The sequence below is a fragment of the Diorhabda sublineata genome, chromosome 10 (genome assembly GCF_026230105.1).
Source record: "Diorhabda sublineata isolate icDioSubl1.1 chromosome 10, icDioSubl1.1, whole genome shotgun sequence".
In the NCBI taxonomy this organism is placed as follows: Eukaryota; Metazoa; Arthropoda; class Insecta; order Coleoptera; family Chrysomelidae; genus Diorhabda; species Diorhabda sublineata.
The window spans coordinates 8,219,211-8,242,785 of record NC_079483.1 but is presented as its reverse complement, the minus strand read 5'-3'; the positions used below and the strand labels follow the sequence as shown (position 1 = coordinate 8,242,785).

At 28.5% G+C, this 23,575-nt stretch overlaps 3 protein-coding genes across 4 annotated transcripts; 1 reads left to right on the top strand and 2 right to left on the bottom strand.

Moving 5' to 3' along the window:
- Nucleotides 1-20: 20 nt before the first annotated feature.
- LOC130449396 (developmentally-regulated GTP-binding protein 2) lies at nucleotides 21-1,685 on the bottom strand. Its single transcript, XM_056787196.1, has 6 exons — nucleotides 1,498-1,685; nucleotides 1,288-1,445; nucleotides 1,066-1,228; nucleotides 866-1,017; nucleotides 414-679; nucleotides 21-359 (listed from the first exon to the last, which is right to left on the bottom strand). The coding sequence occupies exons 1-6, from the start codon at nucleotides 1,559-1,561 to the stop codon at nucleotides 71-73; spliced, it is 1,092 nt and encodes a 363-aa protein (XP_056643174.1). The 5' UTR covers nucleotides 1,562-1,685; the 3' UTR covers nucleotides 21-70.
- A 175-nt stretch (nucleotides 1,686-1,860) lies between these two features.
- Nucleotides 1,861-22,703, top strand: LOC130449395 (DNA topoisomerase 3-alpha). Its single transcript, XM_056787194.1, has 14 exons — nucleotides 1,861-2,109; nucleotides 2,172-2,634; nucleotides 2,687-2,857; nucleotides 3,244-3,419; nucleotides 3,469-3,714; nucleotides 3,771-4,055; nucleotides 6,494-6,684; nucleotides 6,739-7,041; nucleotides 7,111-7,231; nucleotides 20,311-20,455; nucleotides 20,520-20,771; nucleotides 20,824-21,071; nucleotides 21,134-21,305; nucleotides 22,347-22,703. The coding sequence occupies exons 1-14, from the start codon at nucleotides 1,948-1,950 to the stop codon at nucleotides 22,376-22,378; spliced, it is 2,967 nt and encodes a 988-aa protein (XP_056643172.1). The 5' UTR covers nucleotides 1,861-1,947; the 3' UTR covers nucleotides 22,379-22,703.
- LOC130449397 (protein chibby homolog 1-like) lies at nucleotides 22,388-23,267 on the bottom strand. Of its 2 annotated transcripts, none has more exons than XM_056787197.1 (3): nucleotides 23,027-23,267; nucleotides 22,853-22,968; nucleotides 22,388-22,776 (listed from the first exon to the last, which is right to left on the bottom strand). In XM_056787197.1, the coding sequence occupies exons 1-3, from the start codon at nucleotides 23,178-23,180 to the stop codon at nucleotides 22,696-22,698; spliced, it is 351 nt and encodes a 116-aa protein (XP_056643175.1). In that variant the 5' UTR covers nucleotides 23,181-23,267; the 3' UTR covers nucleotides 22,388-22,695. The 2 variants fall into 2 exon arrangements, with proteins under 2 accessions (XP_056643175.1, XP_056643176.1); XM_056787198.1 differs by having other exon boundaries at nucleotides 22,388-22,763; nucleotides 23,027-23,261.
- Nucleotides 23,268-23,575: the final 308 nt, after the last annotated feature.

The window sequence follows — 23,575 nt, the reverse complement described above, 5'->3', positions numbered from 1 at the left end:
ATAAATGAAACCAAAGAAAATAATTTAAAAAATTAATTTAATAATATCGATAACTGCATAACAAAATTAATTATTTTTTAACAATTTGAATGACATCCTCGTCGTGCATAATATGACTGCTACCGACGCGTTGGGGGGAATACTTGGTACTGGTCCCCCAAACCAAACCGTATTTAAACTGCTCCGCCAATGTTCTATGGATGGCGTGGCACACGTGCTCCACCGTGACCCCCTTTCTAAGTATAAGACCGTCGCTGAAATCAGGGGGCTGTCCCGGCTTCTTCGTATAAACCCTAATCAAACTCAGGTACTCCCACAACGTCGACAGAAGATAATCCAAATTCAATTTCATGTTACAACTGAAATATTCCTTAATAGAATACAATGTGAGACAAAAATCGCGTTCTATTCACCTTACGACTACGCTATTTGGCTGCCTGGCTATTCTATCGACTTCCTCGATTGAAATCTGATCGATTTTATTATAAACGTAAAGACACGGTAAATAAACCCTATTGGCGCAAATGACGTCGATCAATTCGTCAGCGGTGCAATCTTCTCTGAATAAAACTTCGGCGTTGAAGATTTTGTATTCGTGCAAAATCATCTGCACTAATTTTTCGTCTATTTTAGTCAATACGCAAGTCGAATTGAACGATATACCACCCCCTTTCTTAATCTGAAAGAAAATTTTCATAAAAACGAACTTCCCATGAAAGAAATCGTGCATTTCACGTCCTGGACACTTTTAACCACATCAATCTTGTCCTTATACCAAAAATTAGAAAAAAAAAACGTTGAGGAGATATAAATTTTCAAAAAAACGAAGTTCCTGTTGAAAAAATTAATAAATAACTTCACTAACCTTAAAATAAATATTCGGTTTCTGTTTATTGAGTCTTATACCGACGCTTTCCAACTCCCTTTCCAATAACGATCTATGAACGTCTTTTTTAGTGGCATCTAACATCATAAGCACCAAATCGGCTGTTCTCGCAACTGCTATTACCTGACGTCCTAAAAATTATATTATGAAATTTTTATATATAAAAAAATTGAGCTAACCTCTTCCTTTTCCTTGCGCGGCTCCTTCAATTATACCAGGTAAATCTAATAACTGGATATTAGCTCCGTTATAATCGATTACACCTGGTATACAAGTTAGTGTAGTGAATTCATAAGAAGCGGCTTCGCTTTCTGTTTTTGTTAAGGTTGAAAGAAGAGTTGACTAAAATAAATATTCACAACAGATTTAATTTATTTATATTTATTTATTAAATTACGTACTTTACCAACTGACGGGAATCCTATAAGCGCAACCCTAGCATCACCACTTTTTAGAACATCGAATCCTTCACCTTTTTCTGATTTTTTCGATGGTTCTAATAATTGAGATCTATATTTTGCTAATTTAGCTTTTAATAGACCTAAATGGTATTCGGTGGCTACAAGGTTATAGGTTAGGTATTGTTTTTTTTATAAAAGCTATATCAGTACCTTTATTTTTTTGTGTTCTCGATATTTCCTTTTCTATTTCCGATATTTTATCCAAAATCCCCATATTTATTTATATCTCAACGTAGTTATTTACTCAAATATTACTAATTTATTGTTTAAACTTCAACACACATTGACATTTCATACATTGACATTTAACCAACTTGAAAATAATCTACTTCTTTTTTAACTCGAGTTTACTTTATACAAAAATACCGATAATTATAATTAAAACAAATTAATTTATTAATATTCCAAGCATATTTTGTATTATAACATTTTCACTATATATAACATAAATTATTACATTAAATTATTAAATATTGAATAAAAAATGGTTAATATAGTTATAAGTATAAGCTTGATAAAAGAAGAAAATGAGTTAGAAGTTAACCCTAATTATAGAATTAGTTTTTATTTTTAATAATTTAAATGTATTTGTAAGATTCAATGTTTTTACTTAGAAAAGTTAAACATGTAAAAATCACTTTTAATTTGAAATGTTGCAGTACTAAAGTGGAACAATTTACAATGAAATATTTAAATGTAGCCGAAAAGAACGATGCCGCTAAAAACATAGCACAATTGTTATCTCAAGGAAATTCAACTAGGGTAAGTACTTATTTCATATTTATTAGTGAAATAGTGTATTTTGAAATATATATTTTTTATAGAGGGAAGGTTTGTCCCAATATAATAAAATATATGAGTTTAATTGTACCGTACTCGGTGAGCAAGTTCGAATGGTTATGACTTCCGTTTCTGGTCATTTATTAAACTACGCGTTTACTGGTTTATATAAAAATTGGTTAAGTTGCAATCCCGTGTCTCTATTCGACGCTCCTATTACAAAAGTTTGTACGGAAAATTATCAAAATATAAAAAAAACTTTAGAACGAGAAATTCGATTTTGCGATGGTTTAATAATATGGACAGATTGCGATAGGGAAGGTGAAAATATCGGTTTCGAAATAATAAAAGTTTGTACGGACGTTAAACCGAATATTCGAATATACAGGGCGAAGTTTTCGGAAATAACCGCCGCTTCAATACAACGCGCTTTACGCACTTTAGGACAACCGAATAAAAATATCAGCGACGCCGTTGACGTGAGACAAGAACTAGATTTAAGAACAGGTAAAATAAAATAAAATCGAATCAATATATGTATAAAAAATTCGATATTTAGGTGCTGCATTTACGAGATTGCAAACTTTGAGGTTACAAAAAGTGTTTCCCCAAAAACTATCGGATAAATTGATAAGTTACGGATCTTGTCAGTTTCCCACGCTCGGTTTTGTTGTCGAACGTTACCAAGCTATAGAAAATTTCATAGCGGAACCTTTCTGGAGAATCAAAAGTAAGTTTTAATTACATTGCAAAGAAGCCTCGATGCTATTCTTGGTGATTGTCTAACTGGCCTTTTTCCACCATCATCCATCGATGATGGACGTAAACTGATCAATTCTACTCGCTGTTAAAAAGATTTGTTTGCGTTGGATACCGCATAATCGGTGAAAAAACGTCTAAAAGGTCTCAAAAAAAAGGAATTCAGTTAAAATGAAGAAGATATTGATGAAACTGAAGCTTGTGTTGACGCAAAATACAAGCACGTCAACTAAAAGTTATAGAAGCGTTGAGTGATGGTTTAAAGGATTCCGGGAGGTCATTTTTTACATAGCAATCGTCAGGAATAGTGTCTGGAGGGATTTTCAAGCAAAAATATTATAATTTAGAAGTTTGTAGTGTCTCACACAATCCAAGAATTAACGACAGAGTTCAATTGGAAACAAGATCGACTTTTCGATAAAAATTCCTGCGAAGCCATACTAGATATTTGCAGGGATAATCCGCAAGGTAAAGTGGAAAGCGTGGAAAGTAAAGAAAAAAGCAAATGGCGACCTCTACCTTTAGATACGGTCGTAAGTTATAAATTTCAAAAATAATAATTATTTCATAAAGTGATTATAGGAAATGGAGAAAAACGTATCAAGAAAGTTACGAATCAACGCTAAAGATACGATGCAAATAGCTGAACGCCTATACAGTCAAGGCTACATAAGTTACCCCCGTACGGAAACGAATATTTTCCCTAAGGAGTTGAATCTTGTTAATTTAGTCGAACAACAATTTAATGATGATGATTGGGGCGGTTTCGCTCGAAGGATAATGAACGAGGGCGGTCCCAATCCGAGACAAGGTAGAAAATCGGATCAGGTAATTAACACGTTCACTGCCGATTACGGAATACTTAACATGTTCGTTTTTTTCAGGCTCATCCTCCTATACATCCGATTAAATATACCAACGGTTTAGGGGGGAACGATAAAAGGTTGTACGAATATATAGTGAGGCATTTTTTGGCGTGTCTTCATAGGGACGCTAAAGGGTTTGAAACGACGGTGGTGGTCGATGTGGCGGAAGAAAAATTTACCGCTAAAGGGTTGATTGTATTGGAAAAAAATTATTTGGATGTGTATGTTTACGAGAAATGGAATGCTAAGGAGATAAATAATTATCGTGTTGGTGATACTTTTTTACCAACTTTGTTGGATATGGTGAGTCGATTTTTTTTTATTTTGTGCTTTTTACCGATTTTTTTTATTGAAATTCAAATTTTTTTGCAATTTTGGTGTTTTTTTGATAATATAAGTCAGTTATTATCGACGTTAGTTACAGGGGATCCCCCGAAGTTTGTTATAATTTGAAAGTCGAAAAAATTTTGAGAACATCTGATTTAATGGAATAGGGGTTGAATTTTTGTTTAAAATGATGTTTTTGAATTGTATTTATAATAAATTTGAATAATTTGTGATTGAAAAATATTTGATTTTATTTTTTGGGGTAAAAAATTGTAAATAACTATAATAAAAATTACTTTTTTGGAAATATTTTGGAATAGAGTGAAAATATGGGAGAAAGTGTTGAAATGAAATATGTAGAGATTTAAATTTTGTATGAAATCGTTCTAAATGATTTTCAATGTATTTGCAATGGAAACTGGGATAATCACAAAAAACAATATTATATCGTGGAATATTAAAAAATTTAAAATAAAATAAAATAAATGAATTTTTCAATTTTTTTTGGTTGAAACCTTGTCTTCAATATCCAACAAGTAATTTCAAAGTTGAATTATTTTCAATATGTTTTTAAAAAGTAAAAAAATTTTAAAAAAACTGGTTATTATTATATTTTAGCAAAATTTTTGAATAGTTTACTATGGAAAATGTTGAAGTTCGTTTTGGGAGGGGAAATAATCATAAGAAAACTTCCCTAAATACTATTTTTTTGGAAATATTCTGAAAACGGGCGAAGATGCGGAAAAAAGTTTTTAATAAAAAATGTAGAAATTAAAATTTTGTATAAAGTTGTTTTGAATGATTTTTATCGTATTTACAACAGAAACCGAGATATTTGATAAAAAGATAATTAAAATCCAACTCACAAGCAATTGATATCAAAATTTGAATTGTTTATTGTAAATATCACGTTTTCTATTGCAAATACGCCAAAAAGTATTTGAATTTTCGTTTCCTAGATTTTTTGTTTAAAACTTTTTTTTTCTAACATTCCGAAATATTGAAAAAAATGAACATTTGGAGTATTTTTCACTCATTTTTTCCCCTATCATAAAATTGGGCATTTACTACTATATAATAAATCTAATATATGCTAAAACGAACTTACATTCAACCAGTATCAACTAACCAGGTATTGTCAACTTATATTTTTGTTTAACATCATTTTCACAATTTAAAGTTGTATATTTCTATTTTGGTAGGTTTTTTTGTGCATCTTGCCGTGTGTTATTGTTTTTACGCAACTTATATCGTTTATATTGATTAAAATACGTCTGTAATTACGTTTACAGGTAAACTAAGCTTAGGATATATTTCTTAATTGTTATTTCTTCTCTTCTCGTTATAATTTTAATCTTCGTTCATAATTTCACGAATGGCCTTTGACCATCTATTAACCACAGATCACTAATATTTAGATAATTATTAGTTCTGATCAAATAGACACATTTGACATTCGTCACAAAATACGTTCGAATTTTATTGATAGCGCGAAATTCAAATATCAGTTTACTGTAATCCGTTAAATTTTGAAATTTAACTTTTCCGTTTATAGTAAAGGTGAAATTGGATTTTTTAAACTATAAATTATACAAAAAAAAAACAATAGAATTCCCAGTATTGATTACAAAAAGTATAAATCTGTGATGTTACAACAATTTAAAAGTATCTAAAGGCACTTATTTCTTTATTAGAGTAATATGTAGATATTGATTTTTAATAGTGATAATATTTTTCCAATTTTAATAATAACTTATACGAAATATTGGATAAAAATGGTTAATTATTATATATGAAACTATAAAACCTTGGTTCGTATTGTTTTTATTCGGTGGCCATCTTGTAAAAAGTTTTATATCTTTATATTTAGGATAAATGTATTACAGTAATGGAATACATGTTTTAGAAACGTATTTGTACTTAAAACTTTACTAAAATCGCTATAATTATTTTAAATACACTAAAAACAAATATTATAATATTTTTTTATACACTATAATGAATTACTAGAACCGGAAAATAAGTGGGTTGTGCTATTAACTTCGTTTCTTCTTCCTGCGCGTGTATAATGCGCGGTGATAACACAGTGGCGTAGACAATATTAATTTGTTTTTATTAAATTTATCATTTAATAGTACTTATAAATATACTTTTTGGAATATTTAAACAACAAAAGTACCTTATTTCGAGTAATTTGTGCGATATAAATATTTTATTTAAATTATTTCGATAATTTATTATCAAAACTCGATTATAATAGTTGTAAACTGGATGTCACGTCATTGTTGTATCTATTATATGTCTTAATGATTTATAAAAAATCGTTTTATTGTTAAGTTTTACCAAAAATAGATCGCTCTAGTGAAAATTCGACGCTGTTTGGGAGAAGAAACGTTATTTAAACGATATTTTAGGTTGAAAGTTCTACAACTCCCCCTAAACTTCTAACAGAAGCCGATTTGATAGGACTAATGGAAAAACACGGTATCGGTACCGACGCCACGCACGCCGAACACATCGATAAAATAAAATCCAGAGAATACGTCGGTTTACACGAAAATATGTACTTCGTTCCCGGAACGCTCGGTATGGGTCTAGTCGAAGGGTAACTCCGCGCTCGTGTAACCCACTATATTTTTTCTACGACCAGTATTTTTAGTTACAATAACGTCGGTCTGGAGGTGTCTTTGGCGAAACCGACTCTCCGAGCCGAATTCGAAAACGATTTGAAATTAATATGCAACGGTTTAAAAAATCCGGATGACGTTAGAAGAGATCAGATTGCTAAATACAAAGCACTTTTTCAAACGGTTGTTCAAAGGATGCGTTTGATTGACGAAAGTTTGGGTAATAGATTGGATGATAGACCGGCGGATGTTACCGATAATGATATCGTTACTGATAACGATGATTTTCGACCGGTTTTGAAATGCCCCAAATGCGGAAACGACATGATCGTAAGGTATTATATCGAAAATGGTCTTATTTTTGGAAAATATTCGATTTTTTTTTTGGGGGGGGGGGTTTACAGATCTAAAAGGAACGGACCCGGGCAGTATATAGTTTGTACTAATGCGCCTGTCTGTAGACACGTCATTTGGTTTCCGGGGGCTGTGGAAACTATCGAAGTTCAAGATCAACACTGTTCACAGGTAAATGAATCGAAACATTTTTCTAGTTTTGTTACAACCCGTATATTCATTGGTACACTTTCATTCTCATGATTTGATGTATCTATTTATCGAAATGAATATACGGACCTGTCAACTTCTCTGTATATATCATTTTTGTATTTTTATTAAATAAATTACTTCATAATTTTCAGTATGTCAGTCTTGCCTGTTTGCAAACAACAAATTTTTGTATCTGTCTGCCATTTTATTTGCTATTTATTATGTTTCTTTCTCTATATATTTCTTTATTTAATTTGCCCTAATGCAAACAACAAATTTTTGTATCCGTCTGCCATTTTATTTGCTATTTATTATGTTTCTTTCTCTATATATTCCTTTATTTAATTTGCCCGAATGCAAACAACAAATTTTTGTATCCGTCTGCCATTTTATTTGCTATTTATTATGTTTCTTTCTCTATATATTCCTTTATTTAATTTGCCCGAATGCAAACAACAAATTTTTGTATCCGTCTGCCATTTTATTTGCTATTTATTATGTTTCTTTCTCTATATATTCCTTTATTTAATTTGCCCGAATGCAAACAACAAATTTTTGTATCCGTCTGCCATTTTATTTGCTATTTATTATGTTTCTTTCTCTATATATTTCTTTATTTAATTTGCCCTAATGCAAACAACAAATTTTTGTATCCGTCTGCCATTTTATTTGCTATTTATTATGTTTCTTTCTCTATATATTCCTTTATTTAATTTGCCCGAATGCAAACAACAAATTTTTGTATCCGTCTGCCATTTTATTTGCTATTTATTATGTTTCTTTCTCTATATATTCCTTTATTTAATTTGCCCGAATGCAAACAACAAATTTTTGTATCCGTCTGCCATTTTATTTGCTATTTATTATGTTTCTTTCTCTATATATTCCTTTATTTAATTTGCCCGAATGCAAACAACAAATTTTTGTATCCGTCTGCCATTTTATTTGCTATTTATTATGTTTCTTTCTCTATATATTCCTTTATTTAATTTGCCCGAATGCAAACAACAAATTTTTGTATCTGTCTGCCATTTTATTTGCTATTTATTATGTTTCTTTCTCTATATATTCCTTTATTTAATTTGCCCGAATGCAAACAACAAATTTTTGTATCTGTCTGCCATTTTATTTGCTATTTATTATGTTTCTTTCTCTATATATTTCTTTATTTAATTTGCCCTAATGCAAACAACAAATTTTTGTATCCGTCTGCCATTTTATTTGCTATTTATTATGTTTCTTTCTCTTTATATTCCTTTATTTAATTTGCCCTAATGCAAACAACAAATTTTTGTATCCGTCTGCCATTTTATTTGCTATTTATTATGTTTCTTTCTCTATATATTTCTTTATTTAATTTGCCCTAATGCAAACAACAAATTTTTGTATCCGTCTGCCATTTTATTTGCTATTTATTATGTTTCTTTCTCTATATATTTCTTTATTTAATTTGCCCTAATGCAAACAACAAATTTTTGTATCTGTCTGCCATTTTATTTGCTATTTATTATGTTTCTTTCTCTATATATTTCTTTATTTAATTTGCCCTAATGCAAACAACAAATTTTTGTATCCGTCTGCCATTTTATTTGCTATTTATTATGTTTCTTTCTCTATATATTCCTTTATTTAATTTGCCCGAATGCAAACAACAAATTTTTGTATCCGTCTGCCATTTTATTTGCTATTTATTATGTTTCTTTCTCTATATATTCCTTTATTTAATTTGCCCGAATGCAAACAACAAATTTTTGTATCCGTCTGCCATTTTATTTGCTATTTATTATGTTTCTTTCTCTTTATATTCCTTTATTTAATTTGCCCTAATGCAAACAACAAATTTTTGTATCTGTCTGCCATTTTATTTGCTATTTATTATGTTTCTTTCTCTATATATTTCTTTATTTAATTTGCCCGAATGCAAACAACAAATTTTTGTATCCGTCTGCCATTTTATTTGCTATTTATTATGTTTCTTTCTCTTTATATTCCTTTATTTAATTTGCCCTAATGCAAACAACAAATTTTTGTATCTGTCTGCCATTTTATTTGCTATTTATTATGTTTCTTTCTCTATATATTTCTTTATTTAATTTGCCCTAATGCAAACAACAAATTTTTGTATCCGTCTGCCATTTTATTTGCTATTTATTATGTTTCTTTCTCTATATATTCCTTTATTTAATTTGCCCTAATGCAAACAACAAATTTTTGTATCCGTCTGCCATTTTATTTGCTATTTATTATGTTTCTTTCTCTATATATTTCTTTATTTAATTTGCCCTAATGCAAACAACAAATTTTTGTATCCGTCTGCCATTTTATTTGCTATTTATTATGTTTCTTTCTCTTTATATTCCTTTATTTAATTTGCCCGAATGCAAACAACAAATTTTTGTATCCGTCTGCCATTTTATTTGCTATTTATTATGTTTCTTTCTCTATATATTCCTTTATTTAATTTGCCCGAATGCAAACAACAAATTTTTGTATCCGTCTGCCATTTTATTTGCTATTTATTATGTTTCTTTCTCTATATATTTCTTTATTTAATTTGCCCTAATGCAAACAACAAATTTTTGTATCCGTCTGCCATTTTATTTGCTATTTATTATGTTTCTTTCTCTTTATATTCCTTTATTTAATTTGCCCGAATGCAAACAACAAATTTTTGTATCCGTCTGCCATTTTATTTGCTATTTATTATGTTTCTTTCTCTATATATTCCTTTATTTAATTTGCCCGAATGCAAACAACAAATTTTTGTATCCGTCTGCCATTTTATTTGCTATTTATTATGTTTCTTTCTCTATATATTTCTTTATTTAATTTGCCCTAATGCAAACAACAAATTTTTGTATCCGTCTGCCATTTTATTTGCTATTTATTATGTTTCTTTCTCTATATATTCCTTTATTTAATTTGCCCGAATGCAAACAACAAATTTTTGTATCCGTCTGCCATTTTATTTGCTATTTATTATGTTTCTTTCTCTATATATTCCTTTATTTAATTTGCCCGAATGCAAACAACAAATTTTTGTATCCGTCTGCCATTTTATTTGCTATTTATTATGTTTCTTTCTCTTTATATTCCTTTATTTAATTTGCCCGAATGCAAACAACAAATTTTTGTATCCGTCTGCCATTTTATTTGCTATTTATTATGTTTCTTTCTCTATATATTTCTTTATTTAATTTGCCCTAATGCAAACAACAAATTTTTGTATCCGTCTGCCATTTTATTTGCTATTTATTATGTTTCTTTCTCTTTATATTCCTTTATTTAATTTGCCCGAATGCAAACAACAAATTTTTGTATCCGTCTGCCATTTTATTTGCTATTTATTATGTTTCTTTCTCTATATATTCCTTTATTTAATTTGCCCGAATGCAAACAACAAATTTTTGTATCCGTCTGCCATTTTATTTGCTATTTATTATGTTTCTTTCTCTATATATTTCTTTATTTAATTTGCCCTAATGCAAACAACAAATTTTTGTATCCGTCTGCCATTTTATTTGCTATTTATTATGTTTCTTTCTCTATATATTCCTTTATTTAATTTGCCCGAATGCAAACAACAAATTTTTGTATCCGTCTGCCATTTTATTTGCTATTTATTATGTTTCTTTCTCTATATATTCCTTTATTTAATTTGCCCGAATGCAAACAACAAATTTTTGTATCCGTCTGCCATTTTATTTGCTATTTATTATGTTTCTTTCTCTATATATTCCTTTATTTAATTTGCCCGAATGCAAACAACAAATTTTTGTATCCGTCTGCCATTTTATTTGCTATTTATTATGTTTCTTTCTCTATATATTTCTTTATTTAATTTGCCCTAATGCAAACAACAAATTTTTGTATCCGTCTGCCATTTTATTTGCTATTTATTATGTTTCTTTCTCTATATATTCCTTTATTTAATTTGCCCGAATGCAAACAACAAATTTTTGTATCCGTCTGCCATTTTATTTGCTATTTATTATGTTTCTTTCTCTATATATTCCTTTATTTAATTTGCCCTAATGCAAACAACAAATTTTTGTATCCGTCTGCCATTTTATTTGCTATTTATTATGTTTCTTTCTCTATATATTCCTTTATTTAATTTGCCCGAATGCAAACAACAAATTTTTGTATCCGTCTGCCATTTTATTTGCTATTTATTATGTTTCTTTCTCTATATATTTCTTTATTTAATTTGCCCTAATGCAAACAACAAATTTTTGTATCCGTCTGCCATTTTATTTGCTATTTATTATGTTTCTTTCTCTATATATTTCTTTATTTAATTTGCCCTAATGCAAACAACAAATTTTTGTATCCGTCTGCCATTTTATTTGCTATTTATTATGTTTCTTTCTCTTTATATTTCTTTATTTAATTTGCCCGAATGCAAACAACAAATTTTTGTATCCGTCTGCCATTTTATTTGCTATTTATTATGTTTCTTTCTCTATATATTTCTTTATTTAATTTGCCCTAATGCAAACAACAAATTTTTGTATCTGTCTGCCATTTTATTTGCTATTTATTATGTTTCTTTCTCTATATATTTCTTTATTTAATTTGCCCTAATGCAAACAACAAATTTTTGTATCCGTCTGCCATTTTATTTGCTATTTATTATGTTTCTTTCTCTATATATTCCTTTATTTAATTTGCCCGAATGCAAACAACAAATTTTTGTATCCGTCTGCCATTTTATTTGCTATTTATTATGTTTCTTTCTCTATATATTCCTTTATTTAATTTGCCCGAATGCAAACAACAAATTTTTGTATCTGTCTGCCATTTTATTTGCTATTTATTATGTTTCTTTGTCTATATATTTCTTTATTTAATTTGCCCGAATGCAAACAACAAATTTTTGTATCCGTCTGCCATTTTATTTGCTATTTATTATGTTTCTTTCTCTATATATTCCTTTATTTAATTTGCCCGAATGCAAACAACAAATTTTTGTATCCGTCTGCCATTTTATTTGCTATTTATTATGTTTCTTTCTCTATATATTCCTTTATTTAATTTGCCCGAATGCAAACAACAAATTTTTGTATCCGTCTGCCATTTTATTTGCTATTTATTATGTTTCTTTCTCTATATATTCCTTTATTTAATTTGCCCGAATGCAAACAACAAATTTTTGTATCCGTCTGCCATTTTATTTGCTATTTATTATGTTTCTTTCTCTATATATTCCTTTATTTAATTTGCCCGAATGCAAACAACAAATTTTTGTATCCGTCTGCCATTTTATTTGCTATTTATTATGTTTCTTTCTCTATATATTCCTTTATTTAATTTGCCCGAATGCAAACAACAAATTTTTGTATCCGTCTGCCATTTTATTTGCTATTTATTATGTTTCTTTCTCTATATATTTCTTTATTTAATTTGCCCTAATGCAAACAACAAATTTTTGTATCCGTCTGCCATTTTATTTGCTATTTATTATGTTTCTTTCTCTATATATTCCTTTATTTAATTTGCCCGAATGCAAACAACAAATTTTTGTATCCGTCTGCCATTTTATTTGCTATTTATTATGTTTCTTTCTCTATATATTCCTTTATTTAATTTGCCCGAATGCAAACAACAAATTTTTGTATCCGTCTGCCATTTTATTTGCTATTTATTATGTTTCTTTCTCTTTATATTTCTTTATTTAATTTGCCCGAATGCAAACAACAAATTTTTGTATCCGTCTGCCATTTTATTTGCTATTTATTATGTTTCTTTCTCTATATATTCCTTTATTTAATTTGCCCGAATGCAAACAACAAATTTTTGTATCCGTCTGCCATTTTATTTGCTATTTATTATGTTTCTTTCTCTATATATTCCTTTATTTAATTTGCCCGAATGCAAACAACAAATTTTTGTATCCGTCTGCCATTTTATTTGCTATTTATTATGTTTCTTTCTCTATATATTCCTTTATTTAATTTGCCCGAATGCAAACAACAAATTTTTGTATCCGTCTGCCATTTTATTTGCTATTTATTATGTTTCTTTCTCTATATATTCCTTTATTTAATTTGCCCGAATGCAAACAACAAATTTTTGTATCCGTCTGCCATTTTATTTGCTATTTATTATGTTTCTTTCTCTATATATTCCTTTATTTAATTTGCCCGAATGCAAACAACAAATTTTTGTATCTGTCTGCCATTTTATTTGCTATTTATTATGTTTCTTTCTCTATATATTTCTTTATTTAATTTGCCCTAATGCAAACAACAAATTTTTGTATCCGTCTGCCATTTTATTTGCTATTTATTATGTTTCTTTCTCTATATATTTCTTTATTTAATTTGCCCTAATGCAAACAACAAATTTTTGTATCCGTCTGCCATTTTATTTGCTATTTATTATGTTTCTTTCTCTATATATTTCTTTATTTAATTTGCCCTAATGCAAACAACAAATTTTTGTATCCGTCTGCCATTTTATTTGCTATTTATTATGTTTCTTTCTCTATATATTCCTTTATTTAATTTGCCCGAATGCAAACAACAAATTTTTGTATCCGTCTGCCATTTTATTTGCTATTTATTATGTTTCTTTCTCTATATATTCCTTTATTTAATTTGCCCTAATGCAAACAACAAATTTTTGTATCTGTCTGCCATTTTATTTGCTATTTATTATGTTTCTTTCTCTATATATTTCTTTATTTAATTTGCCCTAATGCAAACAACAAATTTTTGTATCCGTCTGCCATTTTATTTGCTATTTATTATGTTTCTTTCTCTATATATTCCTTTATTTAATTTGCCCGAATGCAAACAACAAATTTTTGTATCCGTCTGCCATTTTATTTGCTATTTATTATGTTTCTTTCTCTATATATTTCTTTATTTAATTTGCCCGAATGCAAACAACAAATTTTTGTATCCGTCTGCCATTTTATTTGCTATTTATTATGTTTCTTTCTCTATATATTTCTTTATTTAATTTGCCCTAATGCAAACAACAAATTTTTGTATCCGTCTGCCATTTTATTTGCTATTTATTATGTTTCTTTCTCTATATATTCCTTTATTTAATTTGCCCGAATGCAAACAACAAATTTTTGTATCCGTCTGCCATTTTATTTACTATTTATTATGTTTCTTTCTCTATATATTCCTTTATTTAATTTGCCCGAATGCAAACAACAAATTTTTGTATCCGTCTGCCATTTTATTTGCTATTTATTATGTTTCTTTCTCTATATATTCCTTTATTTAATTTGCCCGAATGCAAACAACAAATTTTTGTATCCGTCTGCCATTTTATTTGCTATTTATTATGTTTCTTTCTCTATATATTCCTTTATTTAATTTGCCCGAATGCAAACAACAAATTTTTGTATCTGTCTGCCATTTTATTTGCTATTTATTATGTTTCTTTCTCTATATATTTCTTTATTTAATTTGCCCTAATGCAAACAACAAATTTTTGTATCCGTCTGCCATTTTATTTGCTATTTATTATGTTTCTTTCTCTTTATATTCCTTTATTTAATTTGCCCGAATGCAAACAACAAATTTTTGTATCTGTCTGCCATTTTATTTGCTATTTATTATGTTTCTTTCTCTATATATTTCTTTATTTAATTTGCCCTAATGCAAACAACAAATTTTTGTATCTGTCTGCCATTTTATTTGCTATTTATTATGTTTCTTTCTCTATATATTTCTTTATTTAATTTGCCCTAATGCAAACAACAAATTTTTGTATCCGTCTGCCATTTTATTTGCTATTTATTATGTTTCTTTCTCTTTATATTCCTTTATTTAATTTGCCCGAATGCAAACAACAAATTTTTGTATCTGTCTGCCATTTTATTTGCTATTTATTATGTTTCTTTCTCTATATATTTCTTTATTTAATTTGCCCTAATGCAAACAACAAATTTTTGTATCTGTCTGCCATTTTATTTGCTATTTATTATGTTTCTTTCTCTTTATATTCCTTTATTTAATTTGCCCGAATGCAAACAACAAATTTTTGTATCCGTCTGCCATTTTATTTGCTATTTATTATGTTTCTTTCTCTTTATATTCCTTTATTTAATTTGCCCGAATGCAAACAACAAATTTTTGTATCCGTCTGCCATTTTATTTGCTATTTATTATGTTTCTTTCTCTATATATTTCTTTATTTAATTTGCCCTAATGCAAACAACAAATTTTTGTATCCGTCTGCCATTTTATTTGCTATTTATTATGTTTCTTTCTCTATATATTTCTTTATTTAATTTGCCCTAATGCAAACAACAAATTTTTGTATCTGTCTGCCATTTTATTTGCTATTTATTATGTTTCTTTCTCTATATATTTCTTTATTTAATTTGCCCTAATGCAAACAACAAATTTTTGTATCCGTCTGCCATTTTATTTGCTATTTATTATGTTTCTTTCTCTTTATATTCCTTTATTTAATTTGCCCGAATGCAAACAACAAATTTTTGTATCTATCTGCCATTTTATTTGCTATTTATTATGTTTCTTTCTCTATATATTTCTTTATTTAATTTGCCCTAATGCAAACAACAAATTTTTGTATCCGTCTGCCATTTTATTTGCTATTTATTATGTTTCTTTCTCTATATATTCCTTTATTTAATTTGCCCGAATGCAAACAACAAATTTTTGTATCCGTCTGCCATTTTATTTGCTATTTATTATGTTTCTTTCTCTATATATTCCTTTATTTAATTTGCCCGAATGCAAACAACAAATTTTTGTATCCGTCTGCCATTTTATTTGCTATTTATTATGTTTCTTTCTCTTTATATTCCTTTATTTAATTTGCCCTAATGCAAACAACAAATTTTTGTATCTGTCTGCCATTTTATTTGCTATTTATTATGTTTCTTTCTCTATATATTTCTTTATTTAATTTGCCCTAATGCAAACAACAAATTTTTGTATCTGTCTGCCATTTTATTTGCTATTTATTATGTTTCTTTCTCTATATATTTCTTTATTTAATTTGCCCTAATGCAAACAACAAATTTTTGTATCCGTCTGCCATTTTATTTGCTATTTATTATGTTTCTTTCTCTATATATTCCTTTATTTAATTTGCCCTAATGCAAACAACAAATTTTTGTATCCGTCTGCCATTTTATTTGCTATTTATTATGTTTCTTTCTCTATATATTTCTTTATTTAATTTGCCCTAATGCAAACAACAAATTTTTGTATCCGTCTGCCATTTTATTTGCTATTTATTATGTTTCTTTCTCTATATATTCCTTTATTTAATTTGCCCGAATGCAAACAACAAATTTTTGTATCCGTCTGCCATTTTATTTGCTATTTATTATGTTTCTTTCTCTATATATTTCTTTATTTAATTTGCCCTAATGCAAACAACAAATTTTTGTATCCGTCTGCCATTTTATTTGCTATTTATTATGTTTCTTTCTCTATATATTCCTTTATTTAATTTGCCCGAATGCAAACAACAAATTTTTGTATCCGTCTGCCATTTTATTTGCTATTTATTATGTTTCTTTCTCTATATATTCCTTTATTTAATTTGCCCGAATGCAAACAACAAATTTTTGTATCCGTCTGCCATTTTATTTGCTATTTATTATGTTTCTTTCTCTATATATTCCTTTATTTAATTTGCCCGAATGCAAACAACAAATTTTTGTATCCGTCTGCCATTTTATTTGCTATTTATTATGTTTCTTTCTCTATATATTTCTTTATTTAATTTGCCCTAATGCAAACAACAAATTTTTGTATCCGTCTGCCATTTTATTTGCTATTTATTATGTTTCTTTCTCTATATATTCCTTTATTTAATTTGCCCGAATGCAAACAACAAATTTTTGTATCCGTCTGCCATTTTATTTGCTATTTATTATGTTTCTTTCTCTATATATTCCTTTATTTAATTTGCCCTAATGCAAACAACAAATTTTTGTATCCGTCTGCCATTTTATTTGCTATTTATTATGTTTCTTTCTCTATATATTCCTTTATTTAATTTGCCCGAATGCAAACAACAAATTTTTGTATCCGTCTGCCATTTTATTTGCTATTTATTATGTTTCTTTCTCTATATATTTCTTTATTTAATTTGCCCTAATGCAAACAACAAATTTTTGTATCCGTCTGCCATTTTATTTGCTATTTATTATGTTTCTTTCTCTATATATTTCTTTATTTAATTTGCCCTAATGCAAACAACAAATTTTTGTATCCGTCTGCCATTTTATTTGCTATTTATTATGTTTCTTTCTCTTTATATTTCTTTATTTAATTTGCCCGAATGCAAACAACAAATTTTTGTATCCGTCTGCCATTTTATTTGCTATTTATTATGTTTCTTTCTCTATATATTTCTTTATTTAATTTGCCCTAATGCAAACAACAAATTTTTGTATCTGTCTGCCATTTTATTTGCTATTTATTATGTTTCTTTCTCTATATATTTCTTTATTTAATTTGCCCTAATGCAAACAACAAATTTTTGTATCCGTCTGCCATTTTATTTGCTATTTATTATGTTTCTTTCTCTATATATTCCTTTATTTAATTTGCCCGAATGCAAACAACAAATTTTTGTATCTGTCTGCCATTTTATTTGCTATTTATTATGTTTCTTTCTCTATATATTCCTTTATTTAATTTGCCCGAATGCAAACAACAAATTTTTGTATCCGTCTGCCATTTTATTTGCTATTTATTATGTTTCTTTCTCTATATATTCCTTTATTTAATTTGCCCGAATGCAAACAACAAATTTTTGTATCTGTCTGCCATTTTATTTGCTATTTATTATGTTTCTTTGTCTATATATTTCTTTATTTAATTTGCCCGAATGCAAACAACAAATTTTTGTATCCGTCTGCCATTTTATTTGCTATTTATTATGTTTCTTTCTCTATATATTCCTTTATTTAATTTGCCCGAATGCAAACAACAAATTTTTGTATCCGTCTGCCATTTTATTTGCTATTTATTATGTTTCTTTCTCTATATATTCCTTTATTTAATTTGCCCGAATGCAAACAACAAATTTTTGTATCCGTCTGCCATTTTATTTGCTATTTATTATGTTTCTTTCTCTATATATTCCTTTATTTAATTTGCCCGAATGCAAACAACAAATTTTTGTATCCGTCTGCCATTTTATTTGCTATTTATTATGTTTCTTTCTCTATATATTCCTTTATTTAATTTGCCCGAATGCAAACAACAAATTTTTGTATCCGTCTGCCATTTTATTTGCTATTTATTATGTTTCTTTCTCTATATATTCCTTTATTTAATTTGCCCGAATGCAAACAACAAATTTTTGTATCCGTCTGCCATTTTATTTGCTATTTATTATGTTTCTTTCTCTATATATTTCTTTATTTAATTTGCCCGAATGCAAACAACAAATTTTTGTATCCGTCTGCCATTTTATTTGCTATTTATTATGTTTCTTTCTCTTTATATTTCTTTATTTAATTTGCCCGAATGCAAACAACAAATTTTTGTATCTGTCTGCCATTTTATTTGCTATTTATTATGTTTCTTTCTCTATATATTCCTTTATTTAATTTGCCCGAATGCAAACAACAAATTTTTGTATCTGTCTGCCATTTTATTTGCTATTTATTATGTTTCTTTCTCTATATATTTCTTTATTTAATTTGCCCTAATGCAAACAACAAATTTTTGTATCCGTCTGCCATTTTATTTGCTATTTATTATGTTTCTTTCTCTTTATATTTCTTTATTTAATTTGCCCGAATGCAAACAACAAATTTTTGTATCCGTCTGCCATTTTATTTGCTATTTATTATGTTTCTTTCTCTATATATTTCTTTATTTAATTTGCCCTAATGCAAACAACAAATTTTTGTATCCGTCTGCCATTTTATTTGCTATTTATTATGTTTCTTTCTCTATATATTCCTTTATTTAATTTGCCCTAATGCAAACAACAAATTTTTGTATCCGTCTGCCATTTTATTTGCTATTTATTATGTTTCTTTCTCTATATATTTCTTTATTTAATTTGCCCTAATGCAAACAACAAATTTTTGTATCTGTCTGCCATTTTATTTGCTATTTATTATGTTTCTTTCTCTATATATTTCTTTATTTAATTTGCCCTAATGCAAACAACAAATTTTTGTATCCGTCTGCCATTTTATTTGCTATTTATTATGTTTCTTTCTCTATATATTCCTTTATTTAATTTGCCCTAATGCAAACAACAAATTTTTGTATCCGTCTGCCATTTTATTTGCTATTTATTATGTTTCTTTCTCTATATATTTCTTTATTTAATTTGCCCTAATGCAAACAACAAATTTTTGTATCTGTCTGCCATTTTATTTGCTATTTATTATGTTTCTTTCTCTATATATTTCTTTATTTAATTTGCCCTAATGCAAACAACAAATTTTTGTATCCGTCTGCCATTTTATTTGCTATTTATTATGTTTCTTTCTCTATATATTCCTTTATTTAATTTGCCCGAATGCAAACAACAAATTTTTGTATCCGTCTGCCATTTTATTTGCTATTTATTATGTTTCTTTCTCTATATATTTCTTTATTTAATTTGCCCTAATGCAAACAACAAATTTTTGTATCCGTCTGCCATTTTATTTGCTATTTATTATGTTTCTTTCTCTTTATATTTCTTTATTTAATTTGCCCGAATGCAAACAACAAATTTTTGTATCTGTCTGCCATTTTATTTGCTATTTATTATGTTTCTTTCTCTATATATTCCTTTATTTAATTTGCCCGAATGCAAACAACAAATTTTTGTATCCGTCTGCCATTTTATTTGCTATTTATTATGTTTCTTTCTCTATATATTTCTTTATTTAATTTGCCCTAATGCAAACAACAAATTTTTGTATCCGTCTGCCATTTTATTTGCTATTTATTATGTTTCTTTCTCTTTATATTTCTTTATTTAATTTGCCCGAATGCAAACTACAAATTTTCGTATCTGTCTGCCATCTTATTTGCCACTTATTATGTGTTTTTCTTTATACAAAAATAGTTTGAAACGTTTTTTTCTTCAAGTGTGGCCCAAACTATAAGAAACTCAAATTGAAATTCAAACAGAATCTGTTTCCCGGATACCCGAACCCGAATACGTTATGCATCGGAGGTTGCGATATGAACGTTTTGGAAACTTTAGACATTACTCTTTCATCGGTGATACAAAGTAAGCTTTTTCCTCCGTTTATCGAACAAACATTAATTTTTTGCCCAAAATTCCTCTTTTCCAGGGAATACCAATAATATTAGGGCGTTAAATAACGAAAATATTCCTAATAACTCTCGTAGGAATTCGGATAGCGGTTATCAGAGTACTAGACGAGACACGAGTAATTTTTCTAATCAAACCACATCGAATACGACCCTGGATAATATACCAGGACCGTCGAGAAGTAATGATGTCGAACAAGGCGGTGGAATAGTTTGTAGCTGCAGCCAAGAAGCGGTTCTGTTGACCGTACGAAAAGAAGGACCTAATCAAGGTTATATATTCACCTAATATTTGAATATAAATTTATTAATGTTCGTCGACAGGTCGACAGTTTTACGGTTGCGGTACTAGAACGTGTCAATTTTTCCTGTGGGCTCCGGAAGATGGCGGTACCGCAACGGATAATCGTTCAAATCCTACTAGTACCGGTTTATCGATTGTTAAATGTAATTGTCGTTTACCGGCGGTTACCAGGACGGTATCAAAGCCCGGACCGAACGTTGGCAGACAATTCTATTGTTGTTCAAAGCCGATGGGTCAAGGTTGCGGTTTCTTCAAATGGATCGATGAGGTTAGACACGAATTTTCGCGTTGATAACCTTTTTTTTTAACATTAGTTGTATTTTTATTTAGTCTGGTGGAGATGGGGGTCATTCCGGAGGTGGCGATGATGGTTCCGGTGGCGGGGGTGGCGGTAGTACAAGTTTTGTACAAAGACGCAAAAATAACAATTCCAAAAATCGACAGGCCCCGTATAAAACGGAAACTAAAGGAAAAAGAAAATGCGGTATTTGCGGAGAAGAAGGTAATTTTTACGTGCTTACTGACTTTTATATACACAAAATAGTGAAAAACTTACCTTACTGTATATGTCTACCGATTTATTGTTATCGGTATCTGTTATTCCTATCTGTCTGCCACTTTATACGTCTCCAATACTTTTCATTATATTTTTCTGTATTTATTTGCTTATCGTCTGATTTCATTTCTGCATCTGTCTGCCATTTTATTTGCATTTTTCCCTGTATATATCCATCTTTCTCTTGATATATGTCTGTCTTTCTGTACTTGTCTGCCACATTATACGTCTCCAATACTTTTCATTATATTTTTCTGTATTTATTTGCTTATCGTCTGATTTCATTTCTGTATCTGTCTGCCATTTTATTTGCATTTTTCCCTGTATATATCCATCTTTCTCTTGATATATGTCTGTCTTTCTGTACTTGTCTGCCACATTATACGTCTCCAATACTTTTCATTATATTTTTCTGTATTTATTTGCTTATCGTCTGATTTTATTTATGTATCTGTCTGCCATTTTATTTGCATTTTTCCCTGTATATATCCATCTTTCTCTTGGTATATGTCTGTCTTTCTGTACTTATCTGCCACATTATAAGTCTCCAATACTTTTCATTATATTTTTCTGTATTTATTTGCTCTTTTCATATCCGTCTGACTATATTTCTATACCTGTCTGCCGGTTTATATGCATTTCAGCATCTTATTTTGTATCTATATTATTTCATCTGTTTCATTATTCAGGATATCCATATGGGTCCAAAGCAATTTTTATTGCCTTCAGATTACTCATGGTCTTCTTCTTCTTGTAGCAATTTTTAATACTTTGGATGTAGTTCGGTTGTAATTTCCTGTTTTTTTTTGTTTAATGATCAAGTATTGGAAGCTTCTGATCGTTTCTCAGACGTATTCAGTGATTTTCCGGCTTTTCTTGGCGAAAAATTGAAATTATTACTAGAGTGTCGAATATTAAATAGGTAGTTTTTATATTTGAGTAAAACTAGAGACAAAACTGTTATCTAATGGAAATTATGTTTTTCAGGTCATACAAGACTCAAGTGTCCAAATAAATAACAGTACATAGTTTTTTGAATAAATATTTATTTCAATTTTTTAATCGTGTTGTTATTTGTTGTCCCTTATTACAAAAAAGTAATTTTTGTTAAGAAATAAATCGATTTTTACACGAAAAAATTTGTGAATTTGAACAAAAAATGAATTAGAGCAAAAATTATCAACTATTTTCAAAATTTACACTCATTTAATCACTAAAAACTCGTCCGAAGGCTCTGGGAGATTCAATGTTGTGTGACTGTTAAATTTTGATTTTAACAGCATTGTGTGACCTCAAATATGGTTTAAATTGTGGAAATTGTTTCTTAAATAAAGTTTTAAAAAGTTATTTTTGTTTTTCTTATAAATTTTTCAAGTTCTAATGGGTTAACGCCATTTTTAGCCGCTACTTGTGTAAACTACAAATTAATAAACATTTACTGAACTATACAACTAAGAATCTAATTTTTCTGTCTTATAAACATTAATACGTACCATTATCAATATCATTTCGTATTTTAATCTTAATAAATAGTTTTTTTCTTCCAAGTCTTGAACTGTTTTTTCAAGTTTTTGTTTTGATAAATATGACTCACTGTTTTGACCATTTACTACAAAATGATCAGGAAATATCGAAATTCCTCGCGAAAATAGTGAAAGATTTATTACCTGGTATCCAAACGCCGTTTTCGAAGATGAATTGGTTTTCTCCTAATTTTAAATTAATCTTTCTTTGATCTGTTAATGCTTCTTTCGACGTTTCCGCGTTTGATTTCCGTTGTAGTATTTTTTTAGGAGAGAATTTATTACCAAAAAACGGCATATTTTCGATTAGGACAAAGGAAAAATCATAAAATTTCCAAAATACCTCTACTAATAATTCCTATAAGACAACTAATGTTTGTATTTTGTGACGGTTACCACAGCAACATTAATTGATTGATTCTTCTAGTTGTATAGATTTTGGCCTATGTCATATAGGTATTGAGCTACAAATTCTTTATTCTGTTCTATCTGTTTAAACTTTTTATAACAATTTTGTATTTGTTGCTTTTTTAATTCAACCACGATTACTTAAATCAAGTCTTCGTTACATTTTCATGACGAAAAATAATTATTTATCAGTTTTTATAAAATTTCTAGATATACCGTGATAATGCAATTGATCTATGATTTAATATTAACACGTGTTATATAAAAAAGAAGAAAATAAAGCTA